The sequence below is a fragment of the Lampris incognitus genome, chromosome 5, assembly GCF_029633865.1.
Source record: "Lampris incognitus isolate fLamInc1 chromosome 5, fLamInc1.hap2, whole genome shotgun sequence".
NCBI lineage: Eukaryota > Metazoa > Chordata > Actinopteri > Lampriformes > Lampridae > Lampris > Lampris incognitus.
Window position 1 is genome coordinate 10,023,427 of NC_079215.1, and position 19,609 is coordinate 10,043,035.

General features: G+C 38.5%; 2 protein-coding genes and 1 long non-coding RNA gene across 6 annotated transcripts in view; all 3 read right to left on the bottom strand.

Moving 5' to 3' along the window:
- LOC130112806 (ladderlectin-like) overlaps window positions 1–4,904 on the bottom strand; it is a 29,651-nt gene extending 24,747 nt beyond the window's left edge. Inside the window, exon 1 of the mRNA XM_056280302.1 lies at window positions 4,875–4,904. The gene's annotated coding sequence lies outside the window, so the exon portion shown is untranslated. The remainder of the gene's footprint in view (window positions 1–4,874) is intronic.
- The window catches only part of LOC130112805 (ladderlectin-like), a 28,462-nt gene extending 13,282 nt beyond the window's left edge, over window positions 1–15,180 (bottom strand). For 2 of the 4 annotated variants that reach the window (XM_056280301.1, XM_056280298.1), the window contains exons 1-3: window positions 15,058–15,180; window positions 14,797–14,890; window positions 14,371–14,409 (exon numbers count right to left, since the gene is read on the bottom strand). In XM_056280301.1, the coding sequence (XP_056136276.1) occupies window positions 14,371–14,409; window positions 14,797–14,860 (103 nt within the window). In that variant the 5' untranslated portion in view covers window positions 14,861–14,890; window positions 15,058–15,180. Of the gene's footprint in view, window positions 1–4,605; window positions 4,685–14,370; window positions 14,410–14,796; window positions 14,891–15,057 lie in introns of those variants that run through there. The other 2 variants (XM_056280299.1, XM_056280297.1) reach the window with 2 other exon arrangements.
- Window positions 1,837–2,566, bottom strand: LOC130112807 (uncharacterized). Its single transcript, XR_008810260.1, has 3 exons — window positions 2,543–2,566; window positions 2,239–2,330; window positions 1,837–1,862 (listed from the first exon to the last, which is right to left on the bottom strand). It is a non-coding gene; the product is annotated as an uncharacterized LOC130112807 (long non-coding RNA).
- Window positions 15,181–19,609: the final 4,429 nt, after the last annotated feature.

Sequence of the window (19,609 nt, forward strand, 5' to 3'; positions counted from 1 at the left end):
TTCATGGAAAACACAAAATTGTTTGGGTGATCCCAAACTTTTGAACGGTAGTGTATATATATATATATATATACACACACACATCGTGTGTTGTGTGTGTGTGTGTATTATCAAAACATGCAAGAAATTATGTTATAATATTTTATTATAAGCAATTCCAGTAAAACACTTTTTTCATAGTAAGAAATAAAACATCCATGTATCTATAAACATTCAACAATCATACCATTCAACAGCTTTGATTTAGCAGTTACTAAGAAAGGAAGCTATTTTTTTCTCCGTTTCTATGTACAGTTGGAAGAAATTACATTTGTTTTTGTTCTGTTACTACAGAGACTTCCTCAGCAGAAAACATACAAGATCCACTTCATACCCCCCCCCCATTTCCATTTAACACATTCCACGAGTCACCTGAGCAAGATTTTCATACTAGCATTTCTTCAACATCACGTCCTGCCATCATTTGCCTCATGTATTACCTGCCCATAGATATTTTCCTTATATACTTGTTGTCTTATAACAGGAAATAACTCTGAAGTGCAGATCCAGATGTTGTCATCATCGTCATCATCATCAACAGGTATCAGATCTTCTCACACAGATGAATGGCAACGCAGAGGCACAGTTATTATTGGACCAGCCCACTGCAAAGCCAAAGGAAGTGTAATGTCAGTATCACTGCACATGTCAGGCTGAGAGAGGTAAGGGTTAATTCAGTTTGTCGTCTTCTTTTTTTCTTTCATACTGCATAGTTTTAAAACATGTAAACGAGACAGGGGGACTCTGTCTGAAGGATATTATCATGCCATTAAAACCAAATGCTGTGAGACAAATATTTGATAATGTGCCTTGCTCAGCACAGTTAAATGCTGACACTTAAATACAGTACACCATTCTCCATATCTAGTATGTCGCCTCGAAACGTCTGAGTAGACTGCGTATATTTTACTGTTGGAAAAAGCAACATATATTTTGAGGTATTCTTGGACCAATTCAATAAAACAGCGATGATAAAAGATGCCCACTTGGATGTTTCTCCACACCCGTATGAACTCTGAATTTATCTAATGTATTCAAAATACATATGAGGTGGAGAAGTTGGGTAAATGCATTTTTGACCAATAGAAAAGGTGGACAACACCAGTTGCCTCATGTATCAATTGTTACTATTTGCCCATAGTAACGATTGATAGATGAGGCCCCGGGTCTTGGTGGATTCCCTCCTCGTCTCAGCAGTACATCTAATGTGACAAAGATGGTTTGTCTTGAGGGCACTCATGGTTGAATACGTAGAAAAGGAGAAGTTGAATTATAAAGTCTTTTCTCTTACCTCTGCTATTGAGGTGAATGCACTGGAATCGGCTCACAGTATTGACAGTGCTCCAGTTACTGTAGTCAAACTGGCTTTGGTCCAGCCATCTCCAGCCCTGCACACATGCAGAGGAAAAATTAACATGTGCTGTAAAACATGCCACTTGCTGGACAGTAGGTTTTGGGTTTTTTTTTTTTTTTTAAAGATTCTTGCTATCCTTCTCTCCAACTTGTATAATCAAATCTTAGATTTGAAAATTTATAGTTCTAATACAAAATGTATGCTTTGTCTGTGAAGTGAATGCTGTATTTGGCCTCACCAGGAAGTAGTGTCCTCCCAGCCAGGCTGTTGTTTGTCCTGATCGGCTGGCCAGCTGCTGAAGAAAGTTGTAGTCCCAGATGTTGTGAACAGACGGCAAAGAGGCCCCCAACCTGGAGCAGTAGGCCTGAGAGGATGCAACAGTGGGGATGAGAAAGGAGTCCAAGTATAATTCCTGTTGGACACTGGACCACCGCTGGACACAGCTTTACAACGGCCTCTTATAGGGCAACTGAATGAGTGTTAGACATGTTTCAACAAGTCCAATTTAACCCAATTATTTAAACCACGTATTTGGAAGGCAAAAATGAAAGTGCAAGTTTAGATGTGGGCCACTTCAGGCTCACATCCATTTTGTCAGGGCCAGAAGAAGGCCATCAGTGCCACATCATTGCCTGAAGTGGCCCACATCCGGATGCTATCTGGGAAGTAATTCCTGAAACATAATCCTGGCTTTATTTACTTTGCTTAGTATCTTCAACATTATCTGGGTCTAGCTTAAAAAGAATATATTTTTACCATTTTAACCAAGCATTTGGTGTTGCAACACTAATGACTGGTGTGACAAATCTTTAGTCCATATATACTGAATAATTAACTGTCTTTACCTCTGCGCTGGTCCAGGATCTACCAGAGGTCACGTATAGATAACAGCCATCCGTGTGTCTGACCCAACCAGCGGGGCAGAGGAAAGAACGACCTAGAAGGACATTTTTTTAAAAAGATTATTATTTGGCAAGCAAATATAATTTTATTTTTTCAGATTTCTTAGCATCTTAAATAGAGTCATAAAGTAGATGGACATGAACATACAGTGCAACAGAGAGATATGGAGACAGAGAGAAAAAGACATGCACAGTGAGAAAATATATCCTGTAGACAGATGCATGGATCGATAAATAGGCTGCAAACCTTCAAGTTGTGCTGCCATCTCCCCACCATCGACAGTCATGTCATCTGGAAGACACAAGTACAGGTGAGAGGAAGTTTGCTAGCAATAAATATTACGTTTTATTAGGCCAAGTGTGTGTAGGCCTACACATACAAGGAATTTGACTCTGGTTCCTCCATTGCTATCCATGTACTTACACAGAAGAGACATACATAACATATATAACATAACATATTCAAACACAGAGAATACTTAAAACAACTGAAATGACAAATATAAACATGACATCATCAGTATTTTTGAGGTCATGTGCAGGGTAGTACTTAAGCAATGAATTCTTTGTTATTCAGTAAGAATTTAAACCACAGGCCGTTCATTACTTATAAATAACTGAATGATCTACGAGTAAAATAGATGTAATTGAACAACGATGAGTGTTAATTACTGAGCAATATAAGAGTAAATGAGGCTTTTCTTTATGTAAACTTAGCACAAAGAGTAAGGAAATTTGTGTTTGGTGGATTATTTCTTTGTTGTAACAATGCTTCTTGGCAATAAATCTTATATCAGGCACCTGATTGTCAGCACCTGGGGTACCAGACGCTCAAAACAAGAGTCAATAGCAACAGCAAAATAAGCTGTTTGGCATTGGCAGAGAAGATTTGGCAAATTTTTCGTGGGTGCAACCCACGTACTCAGCTCTACTGCTCATCCAACAAATGCATGTCCCTTACAAATGTGGCACCTTTTAAAAGGAAAATAAACAGGCTTTCCAACGGTTAAGATTTATTGCCAAGAAGCATTGTTACAACAAAGAAATAATCTACCAAACGCAACTTTCTTTAGTTTTTGTGCTAAGTATAGTTTGCGTCATTATGATGTGATGTTGAATATAATCTACGCCAAACACTGTGTGGAATGAATTCACAAATCACATTGTACCAAACACAAATATTTGCAGCTAGTAATTAGCTGTTCAGTTTGAATACAAGGTGACTATTGAATTGCCACAGTAGCTTATGAAAAAGACCCCAAGTACATTTCCCATCTTTCTTCTTACCAGGAGAGAAAGCCATTTCCACTTTATTTTCTGCTTCCACTATAGAAGAGGGGAGGAGATGAGATAGATTATAATTTTCATAATTATCACCCAATGAATTAGAGCTGGGCAATGTATCGATATACTATTGATATTGTGATATGAGACTCGATATGGTCTGGGGATTTTGGTTATGGTAACATGGTGACATGACTTAATTGTTATTCTCTGCTGCATCAAAGTACATTTTCAATTTTTCTTCTTCTTACCAGGAGAGGGAGCCGTTTCCACTTTATTTTCTGCTTCCACTATAGAAGGGGAGGAGATGAGATAGATTATAATTTTCAGAATTATCACCCAATGAATTAGAGCGGGGCAATATTTCCATATAATATTGATATTGTGATATGAGATATGGTCTGGGGATTTTGGTTATGGTAACATACTGACATGACTTAATTGTTGTCACTCTCTGCAGCATCAAAGTAAAACTACAATGGTCTGAACTCATTCGATTGTTTTAGCTCAGTGAAATTAACAATGAATGCCTCTACATGCTTCATCATATCAACATTACTAATGGGACAATATCTAAAAATTTTCTAGTGTGTAAAATATCTTACGAAAGTACCAGTAGTCATCTCCAAAATATCGTCACGTTATCAATATCGAGGTAACCAGCCAAAAATATCAAGGTGTTTGATTTTGTCAGTATCGGCCAGCCCTACAATTAATGTCTTTCCATCATATTACGCATATTTCACAGTGATTCTCTGTATGAACTTACGTTGGATGATGTCTTGATTCAAGTCCTCTGGTACAGCTTCCACTAAAAGGTATGTACACAGGACAATGTTATATAAAACTACCGTACCGCTGAGAGGCCCTTCACACTGCATTTTGCAAATGAATCTCTATGCAATCTGAGTCAGTGTGCAACTGTAACACCTTTCCAACATTTTATTGATCATACTCGATGCTGGAGACAGTTGGAACATGCAAATGGGCTCTAATTCTCTTTTAATCTTGTGTAATGTATCTCACCTGCTGCAGCCCTGACAGGGAGGGCAGCACAGAGAAGAACCATGAGGAGCAGGAGAGTCTTCATGATGCTGCTGCTGAAAATGATGTTGATGTTGACCGTCTGGCAGAAGTGGCCAAACAAAGAACAAAAAGGTAGAGCAGTGACAAACATGAACAAAATTGTTAACACAGGTTTGAGGCTTAAGTAGAAGTAGAAGCAGGAATCTATTTTGAATTCAAAGACAGAACAAAGGTAAAACAGAGATTGTGTGAGAGAGCAGGTCTCTTACCTGTGCCAGGTGAATCTCAGGTGTTGTTTGTCAGGTATCAAGTACAACAGTGATGTGGTGATGGCATCAGCCTGCTCTCCCCCTGAATATATATGTGAACCGGAACTATGGCTTCCAATGGAAAACTTAAACTTGCACGTGAGTTAATGGACTTTACTTTCTTTAGTGCTATCACTGATCCATAGAATGAGGTCAATTGTGTTTGATTGTGTCTTAGATCAAAACTCTGGAACTGCAGGCCATAAACGCCCACTGATACTGATGGCACGTGAGGTGGTTGTTTAAATAGATACATAATGAAAACTATGAAAGGACCAAGTAAAGAAATAAAAATTGGGTAGGGAGGTGTTTTAAAAAAAAAACCTAAAAGATCACCTTGATGAAATTCACTTTTGGTTTGTATTTTGAGAGGTATTTTGAATTGAAGGTGCCACTGGAGGCAGACTAGTTTTGAAAACATTAATGAACAAGTCTAAGTTGTTAAAAATATTAATTGTTATGAAAAACAAAGTCCAGTTCACCAAATATAGTTGTCACATTGACAAAAAAACATTTGTACCACTCCAAATAAAACGGGATTTATTAGAACAGATCCTTTTTGAAGAAGTTAGTTCAACTTCATTTGAAATAGGCTGGAGCAAAAGCAACAAGGGGGAATATGAAGTTGTAAACTGTTCAATGGTAATGAACAAGTAATATGATGTATAAATGAAAATACTGACAACATCAACAGCAAGAGCTATAAAACACGACCGTGTGCAGATTAAAGCATAAGTACCTGAACTTTTGCTGCTGATGACTGAACTTAAGATACCCATTTAGTTAATCAAGGATTTTAGATAAGTGGTCACATGCAGTGAGTTCAGTGAGATAGAGACAGAGAATGATTATCATATATTCTTCACCCGTGTAAAATGCTAAGCTATTAATTCCGTAATTCAGTATACTATTAGATGGAATAAATGTAATTTTGGTGTCTCTGGTTTAGCTCCCTCTTGGCTTAAGTACTTCTAATCTGGAAAAACACGTTGTGTCTGCTATGATATTACATCGAAGTTCTCTGACGTTAAATATCTGTGCCTCAGGGCTCAGATCTTGGCCCTCTACTTTTCTGTCTTTATATTTCACCTCTTGGCAAAATTATATGCTGTCATAGAATAAATTTGTATTGCTATGTGGATGATACTCAGCTGTGTGTGCCTATAAAGGCTGATGATCATACTCAAATGACTAATTTAGAAGACGGTTTGGCTGCTGTGAAAAATTGGATGTCACTAAGTTTCCTGCTTTTGAATTTAGATAAAAATGAGATGCTGGTCATTGGCCCTGCTAGCCACAGACACCAGTTTGAGTAAGTAACAATAACAATTGACAACTCTGATTTCACAAAGTGTGGCAGCCAAAAATCTTGGTGTTGTGTTTGATCCCAGCCTTTCCTTTGATAAGCACATTAAAGAAACCCCCAATACTGCCATTTGTCACCTATGAAACAAAACTAAAATTCTGTCTTTTCTGTCCATGGCTGATGCAGACACTCAAATACATGCAGTTGTGTCATCCCGACTTTTTTTATTGTACTGTTCTGTCCTCAGGTCTGCCACATTCCAGTACTAAAAGTCTTCAGTTGGTTCATAATGTGGCAGCTAGAATCCTAACTAAAGCTAGAAAATTTGCCCTTATTACACCAATTCTGGCCTCCCTTCATTGGCTTCCTAACCATGTTAGATCAGACTTAAAGGTGCTTCTGCTGACTTATAAAATCCTAAATGGGCTTGCCCCATCTTACCCGTGTGATCTCCTTAAACTGTACATTCCATCTTGAGAGTACTTCACAGCCTGTACTGCATGGCGGGTCGGTTTCTGTCTCAATGAATTTACCAAGCACTGTTCTGCCGATGTGATTATAGAGCAGAGTTCCCCAATTAATTTTCTCTAATGGCCAAATTATGTCATGTATGAAGGGCCAAAACATCCCGGGGGATGGGGGTCCTATTATTGTTATTATTATCATTATTATTAGTAGTAGTAGTAAAAAAAATTAGGCCTGGGATTCTCAAAGCATGTATTGGGGGGAACATAAGAAAAAAAATGCACTCTTGAAACAAAAGTATTTCCAAAGTATTTCCACTTTAGATGTGGTACATGTGTTGGATCTGGTGCAAATAGTTACTTTCATCTGGTTTTGACATAAGTTTTAAACAGTACACATTTGCTCTTATTGTAAGGACACCTGAAAGAGGTACACATTTGTTAGCATCTATACAAGTTAAATCTTATTTGCTTAATGATTTAAACAGTAACATGGTCCAGTCAGAACTGTTTTATTATTGTAATGTCATTAGTTGTTGTGGGTTTAATGCCATAGTATTCTCATGATTGTTGCTTGTTGGGCTGTGAAACCTCAGTTAGACAATTAATTAATTGATTAAAATAAGGTTAAGATTAGGCCATGTACGTCTGTTGTAAAAATACAAATAATTTTTGGCATGTAGAGTTCAAATATGCAGGGATTGCTTCAATCCCATTAACGCCATTTCATACAAATACACAAGACTTGTCCATCCATCCATCCATCCATTATCCAAGCTGCTTATCACAAGACTTGTTTCTTATCAAAAGAGTAATTTATTAACTAACTACGGGAAACAAAGCAATTAAGCAACCCAACAAGGAAAAACAGACGTGTAAAAATGATAAAATAAACAAATGATAAGAAATACAACAATAGTAAAACAATAAAATAAATTAATAAAAGCGATGAACTGCATGTATAAAGGCAATGTCTGAACAAGAATATGGTTACATTGGCAACTTTTGACCCGTTATAGTAGTATTACTGAAAGTTAATGTTAATACATTGTGGCTGAGGTGTGTACCCATGTGTAGCAGCTTGGACAAGGCCCTGCCTCCCCCTGTTGAGTTGCCTGATGGTTTACCAGAACCTCGGCTTGGCCAGAAGTCCTTCTCCAAGGCCTCGTTGAACTCCTCCCACACCTGGGTGTTCGCTACTGAACCTGTTAACCTGCAGCCCCTCTGACCCAGTATCATACTTATGCTGATTCAGGAGATCCTTGGGCTAACCAAACCTGAAAGGCCTCCTTCTTCAACGTCCTTCTTCCACTTCAAAAAAAATGTTGCTTGCATTTCTGTCCCCATAATCACTATCACGCCCCTCTGTGATGGTTTGTGTGTCTTTTTTTTCTGCCTGTTTTGGGCCCACATTTACATAGAATCTGTTGAAGCCATGGACCATGTCTTCCATGTTATTTATAGTCGTATTATCTGTAAAATATTGAGGGCAGCTTGGGCTTCTAGATCCATTTCTACTAATACTGTTCAACACATTCCATATACCTTTGGTGTTGTTTGTATTGGTCTCTAATTCTTTATTGTATTATTCCTCTTTACATATCCTCATAGTGGTAGTTAACTTGTTTTTGTATTTTATTTCTGCTTCAGTGGTTCTGTGCTTTATGAATTCTTTATAGAGCTTAATTTTTATGACAAGTATTACATAGTCCTTTTGTGATCCATGGACTATCTTTATATTTCTGTTTACTGTTGAATCATTGTATTGGGCAATTTTTGCCCTATAAGGATTGAAATATGTTTAGGAGTGATTCATGAGCTTTATCAGTGTCTTTCTTTGTATACTATTTTCATGCCGGGAGCAGGAATCAATTTACTACTAATAATACTAATATCAGTACTTTATCCTGTAATCTGTGTATACAATTTACGATTCCATTCTTATTTATTTTTCATACAAATTTCAATTGTGATACATTCCAGCACATCAGCAACAGCTGTTGACATAACTTTTACCACCTTGTAATTGAGGCTATTGCTCACATATATAAAACAACCCCCCCCCCTCCATTTTTGTTCTTCCTGTTCTTATTAGACACTTCGTATCTAGCTAACTCAAAGTCAGCATCTTTCTCAGGGCTAATCCATGTTTCAGATATAGCTGTTAGATATTTTTTAGGTGTTTTGGAAGTTGGCATAGAGGCTTCTGCTTTCATGTGGACGATTGAAGTTTTAGTATATGCGTTGACCATCATGTTAATCTGATCATCAATGTAGTATAGACAGTTGTTGATGTTGTTGAAGAAATGATTTTCTGGGTCGATATCATTTTCTGCTGGCACGGTGGCGCAGTGGTTAGCGCAGTCGCCTCACAGCAAGAAGGTCCTGAGTTTGAGCCCTGGGGTAGTACAACCTTGGGGGTCGTCCCGGGTAATCCTCTGTGTGGAGTTTGCATGTTCTCCCCGTGTCTGCGTGGGTTTCCTCCAGGTGCTCCGGTTTCCTCCCACCGTCCAAAGACATGTAGGTCAGGTGAATCGGCCATACCAAATTGTCCCTAGGTATGAATGTATGTGTGTGTGATGGCCTGGCGGCCTGTCCAGGGTGTCTGCCCTCCTTCCATCCAATGACTGCTGGGATGGGCTCCAGCATCCCTGAGAGCAGGATAAACGGTTCCAATAATGGATGGATGGATGTCATTTTCCATATCCTGTGATTTGTGTTCGGAATATCTGAACGTCTTTAATTCCTTTTTTTTCTTCCATGATCTCTCATGCTTGCTGTTAGCTGATCATCAGTGTCTCCAGTCAGAGATGAAAGACTACTGTCTGGTCTAGTCATGGTTGTGTACGATGTTTTACTTTTCATGTTTTATTGATTGGTGTGTTGAGCTCTGTTGTGTTGTTTAGTACTCACTGAACAGCACAACAGGGTTCAACACACCAATTCAATATGATGAGCTTTGGGTGTCTAGATAAAGCGCTATATAGTAAATGTAATCCATTATTATTATTACATCTTCATATCTATACAACACCGGCAGAAGGATAATTAGTTCATCTTACCTTAACATGAAAAGGTGACTATATATGCAAATTACAGCCTCTTATCTAACAATATGTTGCCACCAAATCACTTTCAATTGTAATGGCTGTCAATTTAACGGCAAGTTTTTGCAATTAGTCAGAGAAATTGTGACCAGTTAAACAATTAATTTCAAGTTTAAGCTTATTTTTGAGAGGAAATATTCTTACAGAATATGAGAATATTGGAATCTCTCAAGAATTCACTTGGTTGCTATCATGTTTTCTTTAGCAGAAACATGGAGAAGATTAAAAAAGGAACAGCTTTTGGCATTTTGGTAAATAAACTGATAGTTTTTGCAAAAACTGGCAGGTTATGTTTTAGATTCTTTTTTATAATCGGTAAAACCCAGTCCCTTGTTTATTTGCTTGCACAGATAGCCCAGTTGTCAGCATTATCATTAGGCCTTTTTGCACGCCAGTAATCTTCCAGTATTTTTCAGCTGGTTCATTTACCACCATGCACGCAGTGTTTGCAGTGGGTGGCCACGAGTCCATCATGTAATTCTGCATGATCGAGATAATCCAGATAGAAATTAAACAAAACTTTTAATGTAGACTGTAAAATTTTGTTGCCATTTCTTAGGAGCTAATAATCATAAAGAATCGTGGAGTTTTTTCTGTGTGCACAAAAAGCTAAATCACTTTGTAATGTTGAACACCAGCACATTTATGGAGCGTCCACCTCATAGATGACTGCTGTCTTTAAATGTCCAAGACAGACAGAGGGCAGCATGCAGGGGCTGATGTGGGCAGCCATAGATTAGCTTCCTAGTGATTTAATTATTGTGTGTTGTGGCGTCCGGGTAGCGTAGCTGTCTATTCCGTTTCCTACCAACACGGGGGATCTCCGGTTCGAATCCCCGTGTTACCTCTGCTTGGTCGGGCGTCCCTACAGACACAATTGGCCGTGTCTGCGGGTGGGAAGCCGGATGTGTGTATGTATCCTGATTGCTGCACTAGCGCCTCCTCTGGTCGGTTGGGGTGCCTGTTTGGGGGAGGGGGGACTGGGGGTTATAACGTGATCCTCCCACGCGCTACATCCCCCTGGCGAAACTTCTCCCTGTCAGGTGAAAAGAAGTGGCTGGTGACTCCACATGTATCGGAGGAGGCATGTGGTAGTCTGCAGCCCTAGCCGGATTAGCAGAGGGGGTGGAGCAGCGACCGGGACGGCTCGGAAAGGGGGGGGGGTAAATTGGCCAAGTACTATATATATATATATATACATACACACACATCGTGTGTTGTGTGTGTGTGTATTATCAAAACATGCAAGAAATTATGTTAAAAATATTTTATTATAAGCAATTCCAGTAAAACACTTTTTTCATAGTAAGAAATAAAACATCCATGTATCTATAAACATTCAACAATCATACTGTTCGACAGCTTTGATTTAGCAGTTACTAAGAAAGGAAGCTATTTTTTTCTCCGTTTCTATGTACAGTTGGAAGACATTTACATTTGTTTTTGTTCTGTTACTACAGAGACTTCCTCAGCAGAAAACATACAAGATCCACTTCATAACCCCCCCCCCCCATTTCCATTTAACACATTCCACAAGTCACCTAAGCAAGATTTTCATACTAGCACTTCTTCAACATCACGTCCTGCCACCATTTGCCTCATGTATTACCTGCCCATAGATATTTTCCTTATATACTTGTTGTCTTATAACAGGAAATAACTCTGATCTGCAGATCCAGATGTTGTCATCATCGTCATCGTCATCAACAGGTATCAGATCTTCTCACACAGATGAATGGCAACGCAGAGGCACAGTTATTATTGGACCAGCCCACTGCAAAACCAAAGGAAGTGTAATGTCAGTATCACTGCACATGTCAGGCTGAGAGAGGTAAGGGTTAATTCAGTTTGTCGTCTTCTTTTTTTCTTTCATACTGCATAGTTTTAAAACATGTAAACGAGACAGGGGGACTCTGTCTGAAGGATATTATCATGCCATTAAAACCAAATGCTGTGAGACAAATATTTGATAATGTGCCTTGCTCAGCACAGTTAAATGCTGACACTTAAATACAGTACACCATTCTCCATATCTAGTATGTCGCCTCGAAACGTCTGAGTAGACTGCGTATATTTTACTGTTGCAAAAAACAACATATATTTTGAGGTATTCTTGGACCAATTCAATAAAACACCGATGATAAAAGATTGCCACTTGGATGTTTCTCCACACCTGTATGAACTCTGAATTTATCTAATGTATTCAAAATACATATGAGGTGGAGAAGTTGGGTAAATGCATTTTTGACCAATAGAAAAGGTGGACAACACCAGATGCCTCATGTATCAATTGTTACTATTTGCCCATAGTAACGATTGATAGATGAGGCCCCAGGTCTTGGTGGATTCCCTCCTCGTCTCAGCAGTACATCTAATGTGACAAAGATGGTTTGTCTTGAGGGCACTCATGGTTGAATACGTAGAAAAGGAGAAGTTGAATTATAAAGTCTTTTCTCTTACCTCTGCTATTGAGGTGAATGCACTGGAATCGGCTCACAGTATTGACAGTGCTCCAGTTACTGTAGTCAAACTGGCTTTGGTCCAGCCATCTCCAGCCCTGCACACATGCAGAGGAAAAATTAACATGTGCTGTAAAACATGCCACTTCCTGGACAGTAGGTTTTGGTTTTTTTTTTTTTTTTTTTAAAGATTCTTGCTATCCTTCTCTCCAACTTGTATAATCAAATCTTAGATTTTAAAATTTTTAGATCTAATACAAAATGTATGCTTTGTCTGTGAAGTGAATGCTGTATTTGGCCTCACCAGGAAGTAGTGTCCTCCCAGCCAGGCTGTTGTTTGTCCTGATCGGCTGGCCAGCTGCTGAAGAAAGTTGTAGTCCCAGATGTTGTGAACAGACGGCAAAGAGGCCCCCAACCTGGAGCAGTAGGCCTGAGAGGATGCAACAGTGGGGATGAGAAAGGAGTCCAAGTATAATTCCTTTTGGACACTGGACCACCACTGGACACAGCTTTACAACAGCCTCTTATAGGGCAACTGAATGAGTGTTAGACATGTTTCAACAAGTCCAATTTAACCCAATTATTTAAACCACGTATTTGGAAGGCAAAAATGAAAGTGCAAGTTTAGATGTGGGCCACTTCAGGCTCACATCCATTTTGTCAGGGCAAGAAGAAGGCCATCAGTGCCACATCATTGCCTGAAGTGGCCCACATCCGGATGCTATCTGGGAAGTAATTCCTGAAACATAATCCTGGCTTTATTTACTTTGCTTAGTATCTTCAACATTATCTGGGTCTAGCTTAAAAGGAATATATTTTTACCATTTTAACCAAGCATTTGGTGTTGCAACACTAATGACTGGTGTGTCAAATCTTTAGTCCATATATACTGAGTAATTAACTGTCTTTACCTCTGCGCTGGTCCAGGATCTACCAGAGGTCACGTATAGATAACAGCCGTCCCTGTATCTGACCCAACCAGCGGGGCAGAGGAAAGAACGACCTAGAAGGACATTTTTTTAAAAAGATTATTATTTGGCAAGCAAATATAATTTTATTTTTTTCAGATTTCTTAGCATCTGAAATAGATTCATAAAGTAGATGGACATGAACATACAGTGCAACAGAGAGATATGGAGACAGAGAGAAAAAGACATGCACAATGAGAAAATATATCCTGTAGACAGATGCATGGATCGATAAATAGGCTGCAAACCTTCAAGTTGTGCTGCCATCTCCCCACCATCGACAGTCATGTCATCTGGAAGACAAGTACAGGTGAGAGGAAGTTTGCTAGCAATAAATATTAAGTTTTATTTGGCCAAGTATGTGTAGGCCTACATTTCTACAATTTTACTGTGGTTCCTCTATTGCTCTTTGTGTACTTACATAGAAGAGACATACATAACATATATAACATAACATATTCAAACACAGAGAATACTTGAAATAGCTGAAGTGACAAATATAAACATGACATCATCAGTATTTCTGAGGTCATGTGCAGGGTAGTACTTAAGAAATGAATTTTTTGTTATTCAGTAAGAATTTAAACCACAGGCCGTTCATTACTTATAAATAACTGAATGATCTACGAGTAAAATGGATGTAATTGAACAACGATGATTGTTAATTACTGAGTAATATTTGAGTAAATGAGAGGCTTTTCTATATCTAGTTTGCTTCATTATGATGTCATTATGATGTGATGTTGAATATAATTACGCCAAACACTGAGATGAATTCGAAAATCACATTGCACCAAACACAAATATTTGCAGCTAGTAATTAGCTGTTCAGTTTGAATATAAGGTGACTATTGAATTGCCATAGTAGTTTATGATGACAGACCAACATTTTCCATCTTTCTTCTTACCAGGAGAGAAAGCCATTTCCACTTTATTTTCTGCTTCCACTATAGAAGAGGGGAGGAGATGAGATAGATTATAATTGTCATAATCATCACCCAATGAATTTGAGCTGGGCAATATATCCATATAATATTGATATTATGATATGAGACTAGATATGGTCTGGGGATTTTGGTTATGGTAACATGGTGACATGACTTAATTGTCATTCTCCGCTGCATCAAAGTAAATTTTTCATCGTTCTTCTTACCAGGAGAGGGAGCCATTTCCACTTTATTTTCTGCTTCCACTATAGAAGAGGGGAGGAAATGAGATAGATTATAATTTTCATAATTATCACCCAATGAATTAGAGCTGGGCAATATATCGACATACTATTGATATTGTGATATGAGACTCGATATGGTCTGGGGATTTTGGTTATGGTAACATGGTGACATGACTTAATTGTTGTCACTCTCTGCTTCATCAAGGTAAAATGAACTCATTCGATTGTTTTAGCTCAATGAAATTAACAATGAATGCCTCTACATGCTTGATCATCATATCCACATTACTAATGTGACCATTTCTCCAAATTTACAACATTTTCTTGATCATACTCGATGCTGGAGACAGTTGCAACATGCAAATGGAGTGTAATTCTCTTTGAATGTTGTGTAATGTTGTATCTCACCTGCTGCAGCCCTGACAGAGAGGGCAGCACATACAAGAACCGTAAGGAGCAGGAGAGTCTTCATGATGCTGCTGCTGAAGTTGATGTTGACTGTCTGGCAGAAGACACCAAACAAAGAACAAAAAGGTAGAGCAGTGACAAACATGAACAAAAATTGTTAACACAGGTCTGAGGCTTAAGTAGAAGTAGAAGTAGGGATGTAATTTGAATTGAAAGACAGAACAAGGTAAAACAGATTGTGTGAGAGAGCAGGTCTCTTACCTGTGCCAGGTGAATGTCAGGTGTTGTTTGTCAGGTATCAAGTACAACTGTGATGTGGTGATGGCATCAGTCTGCTCTCCCCCTGAATATATATGTGAACCGGAACTACGGCTTCCAATTGAAAATTTAAACTTGCACGTGAGTTAATGGACTTTGCTTTCTTTAGTGCTATCACTGATCCATAGAATGACGTCAGTTGTTTTTGATTGTGTCTTAGATCAAAACTCTGGAACCGCAGGCCATAAACGCCCACTGATACTGATGGCATGTGAGGCGGTTGTTTAAATAGACACGTGATGAAAGCTATGGAAGGACCAAGTAAAGAAATAAACATTTCGTGGGGAGGGGGGGGTGTAAAAAAAAAAAGGTCACCTTGATGAAATTCACTTTGGTTTTTATTTTGGGAGGTATTTTGAATTGAAGGTGCCACTGGAGGCGGACTAGTTTTGAAAACGTTCATGAACAAGTCTAAGTTGCTAAAAATATTAATTGTTATAAAAAACAAAGTCCAGTTCACCAAATATAGTTGTCACGTTGACAAAAATACATTTGTACCACCCCAAATTAAACGGGATTTATTAGAACAGAACTGCTTTGAGGAAGTTAGTTCAACTTCATTTGAAATCAGCTGGAGCAAAAGCAACAAGGGGGAATATGAAGTTGTAAACTGTTCAATGGTAATGAACAAGTAATATGATGTATAAATCATACTGACAACTCCGGCACGTGAATATATTCATTAACAGGCATACAACGTTTGCAAGATATCTTTTCCATTAAGTTTGAATGTGGCTGGATCCCAATAATCTTATTTGGGGATCAACATGACCTCATACTTCAGAGATCTAGTGCTTCATATGACTTACTCATAAATGCCAATATCTGTTAGTCTTCCTACTTAGCATATAGTGTTAGGTCCCTTGTGTTTTTTATGTGAGAAAAAAATCAAGTTAGATTTCTCTTGTGCAGATTTACTGAGCAGTAAATAAACATTGAACTTTAATGATATTGAATGCCATAACGTTGTCTTAGTTTGGGTTAATACTCACCCCAAATATAAACATATAGATGCCCATTTCACAGCACTTTTTTGGGGGGGGGGATTCCCCCCGCCCCCCGTTTTTCTCCGAGCCGTCCCAGTCGCTCCTCCACCCCCTCTGCCGATCCGGGGAGGACTGCAGACTACCACATGCCTCCTTTTCACTAAGAAGCAATTCAATTAATTTTTAGGGATGACAGGCTCTGTGACTATGCATCCCTGGAGGCTCCACTCTTATCTGTTATGCATGGCCACAGACTAAACTCAATTGACAATGTGACGTAGACAGAGGCTGCTGACACAGCTCTCACTCAACTAAAACAGATTTTGACTACCACAGATACTTTAGGACTGCCTGACCCACACAGACCGTTCACACAGACTGTGGACAGAGAAGGTTTTATGACGTCTGTGTTGATAAGTTAGAGAGAAACGGGGGGGGAGGTTAAGTGCACATATGTAAATAACGTATGGCAGTCTGAGGATGGACGCCCTTGCCTGCCTAAGTGTTTGTTTCCTTTTTATGTAAAATTGACACATGGGAAGGACCATGTGTCAAAAGGGAGGCTGGTGGATGCAGTAAACAAACACTGCTTTACGACAGGCTTCACAATTTATTCCCAAAATGTTTTTCTTCAAAATGTTTAATTTCATTAATTAATTAATTTCACTTATGAAACAGCTAAAATTTTGTCTTTTCTGTCCATGGCTGATGCAGACACTCAAATAAATGCATTTGTTTCATCCAGACTTTTTTATTGTAATGTTCTTTCCTCACGTCTGCCACATGCTGGTACTAAAAGTCTTCAGGTGGTTCAAAATGTGGCAGCTAGAATCCTAACTAAAACTAAAAAATGTGGCCATATTATACCAATTCTTGCCTCCCTTCATTGGCTTCCTATCCATGTTAGATCAGACTTCATGGTGCTTCTGCTGACTTGTAAAATCCTAAACGAGCTTGCCCCGTCTTACTTGTCCGATCTCCTTAAACTGTACGTTCCATCTTGAGCGTACTTCGACCTGTACTGCATGGCAGGTCGATTTCTGTCTCAATGAATTTACCAAGCACTGTTCTGCCGATGAGATTATAGAGCAGGTTTCTCCAAGTAATTTTCTCCAAGGGCCAAGTTATGTCATGCATGCCAAGCCAAGGACCAAAACATCCCGGGGGGTGGTTCCTATTATTGTTATTATTATCATTATTATTATTATTAGTAGTAGTAGTAGTAATAATAGTGGTAGTAGTAACAGTTTGGGCCTGGGATTCTCAAAGCTTGTGTTGAGGGTCACATAAGAAAAAAAAGGCACTTTTGATCAAAGTAATTCCACTTTAGACATTGTACATGTGTTGGATGTAGTGCAAATAGGTACCTTCACCTGGTTTTGACATAAAAGTTTTAAACAATACATGTTTGCTCTTATTGTAAGGACACCTGACAGAGGTACAAATTTGTTAGCTTCTATACAGCAAGTTAAATCTTAACTGCTTAAATACAATTCAAACAATAACATGGTCCAGTCAAAACTGTTTTATTATTGTAATGTTGTTTTGGGTTTATATGCCATAGTATTTTCATGTTTGTCATTTGTTGGGGTGTGAAACCTCAGACAAAAATTAATTGATTAAAATAAGATTAGGTTAAGCTATGGGACACCAGTTCCTATATGGAATTGACTCTTTCTTACTCAGGCCTGCTGTAAAAGTTCAAATAATTTTAGGATATGTAGAGTTCAAATATGCAGGGATTGCTTCAATCCCATTAACGCCATGTCATACAAAAGTCTTGTGTATTTACACAAAACTTGTCCATCCATTATCCAAGCTGCTATTCACAAGACTTGTTGCTTATCAAAAGAGTAATTTATTAACTAACTTACAGGAAACAAAGCAAACTAATAAAGAAAAAAACAGAAATGTAACAATGAGAGAATAAACAAATGATAAAAGAGATAACACAATAATAAAACAATAAACTAAATGGGTAAAAGCAGTGAACTGCATGGCAATGTCTGAACAAGAATATGGTTACATTGGCAACTTAGCTAATGTTTAATCCTCACACACCCCTTGTTACCTAAGCAGCCTATGATGGATGAAACTTGTGTGGAAATTTTATGTAAGTCATGGTCATAAAACATTTAATTATTATTCTCAAAATAGTATTATTGTATACATGTCATGTATACATTTCCAAGTGCCTGTTCAGGTAGAAATGGAAAATTCAATGTTCAATAGGTTACCCCTGAGATGCTGTGCTTATCATCTCAAAGGTTGACGTGTTAAAGTTCCCCAAAGGCAGAAGTAATGATTCACATTCATACAGATTATTTTGAGCATAGTTTATTGCTAAATGCTACATTGTCTGCATACTAACTGGCTGAGCCAACAGGGCACCCCCAGAAACATTTTGTACGATGACCAGTGTTTTACCGAATTTTTAGCCACTGTTAACTATGACACTTCTGAGCTTTCAACAAAATTAATTAAGCTGGAGGAAGGAGAGGAGAGAGAAAGACACATAGAGAGAGACACACACAGAGAGACACATGTAGAGAGAGACGCATAGACACAGTGAGAGACACAGTGAGAGACATAGATACAGAGAGAGACACACACAGAGAGACACATGTAGAGAGACACATGGAGAGAGAGACGCATAGACACAGTGAGAGACATAGATACAGAGAGAGACACAGAGCGACAGAGAGAGAGATATACACACAGAGAGAAATAGAGAGAGACACACACATACATAGAGACACAGAGAGAAACATAGACAAACAGAGAGAGAGACATAGAGATACATAGAGAGACACACATAGAAAGACAACTGTGTCTGTGTGTCACAACTACCAAGACATCTGTGTGAACAGTAACCTAGGGAAGGTATTCTGCAGTATTACTAACTCCTGGCTCATACATTTCCTTATGAAACAATGTCTTGACTGAAAACCAGATTGGATTTTTACCAAATTACTATACTACTGATCATATTTACACCCTGCACACACTAATTGAAAAACATAATCAAAATAAATAGTTCACTTGTTTTGTTGACTTCAAAAAGCATTTGATTCCATTTGGCATTATGGATTGATCTACATATTAATTGAAAGTGGTGTAGGGGGTAAAACATTATCAAATCAATGTACTCAGGAGCTAAGTGTGGCAATAAAATTGGATCCAGAAGAACCCAATATATCCCTCAGGAGTGTGGAGTGAGACAAGGTTGCTCTTTAAGCCCAACTCTATTAATACATAAATGAGTTGGCGACCATACTGGAAAAGTCCTCGGCACCTTGATTCACTCTGCTTGACAGTGAGGTCAAATTCCTACTCTATGCAGATGACCTAGTCCTTCTTTCACCAATGGACAAATGACTCCAGATTCAGTTAGACCTCTTCAAAAGTTTTGCCAGCTGGGCCCTGGCAGTTAACATGAACAAAACTAAAATATTAATCTTTCAAAAAAGATCCAAATATCAGGGAAGACAGCGCATATTTAGATTAGG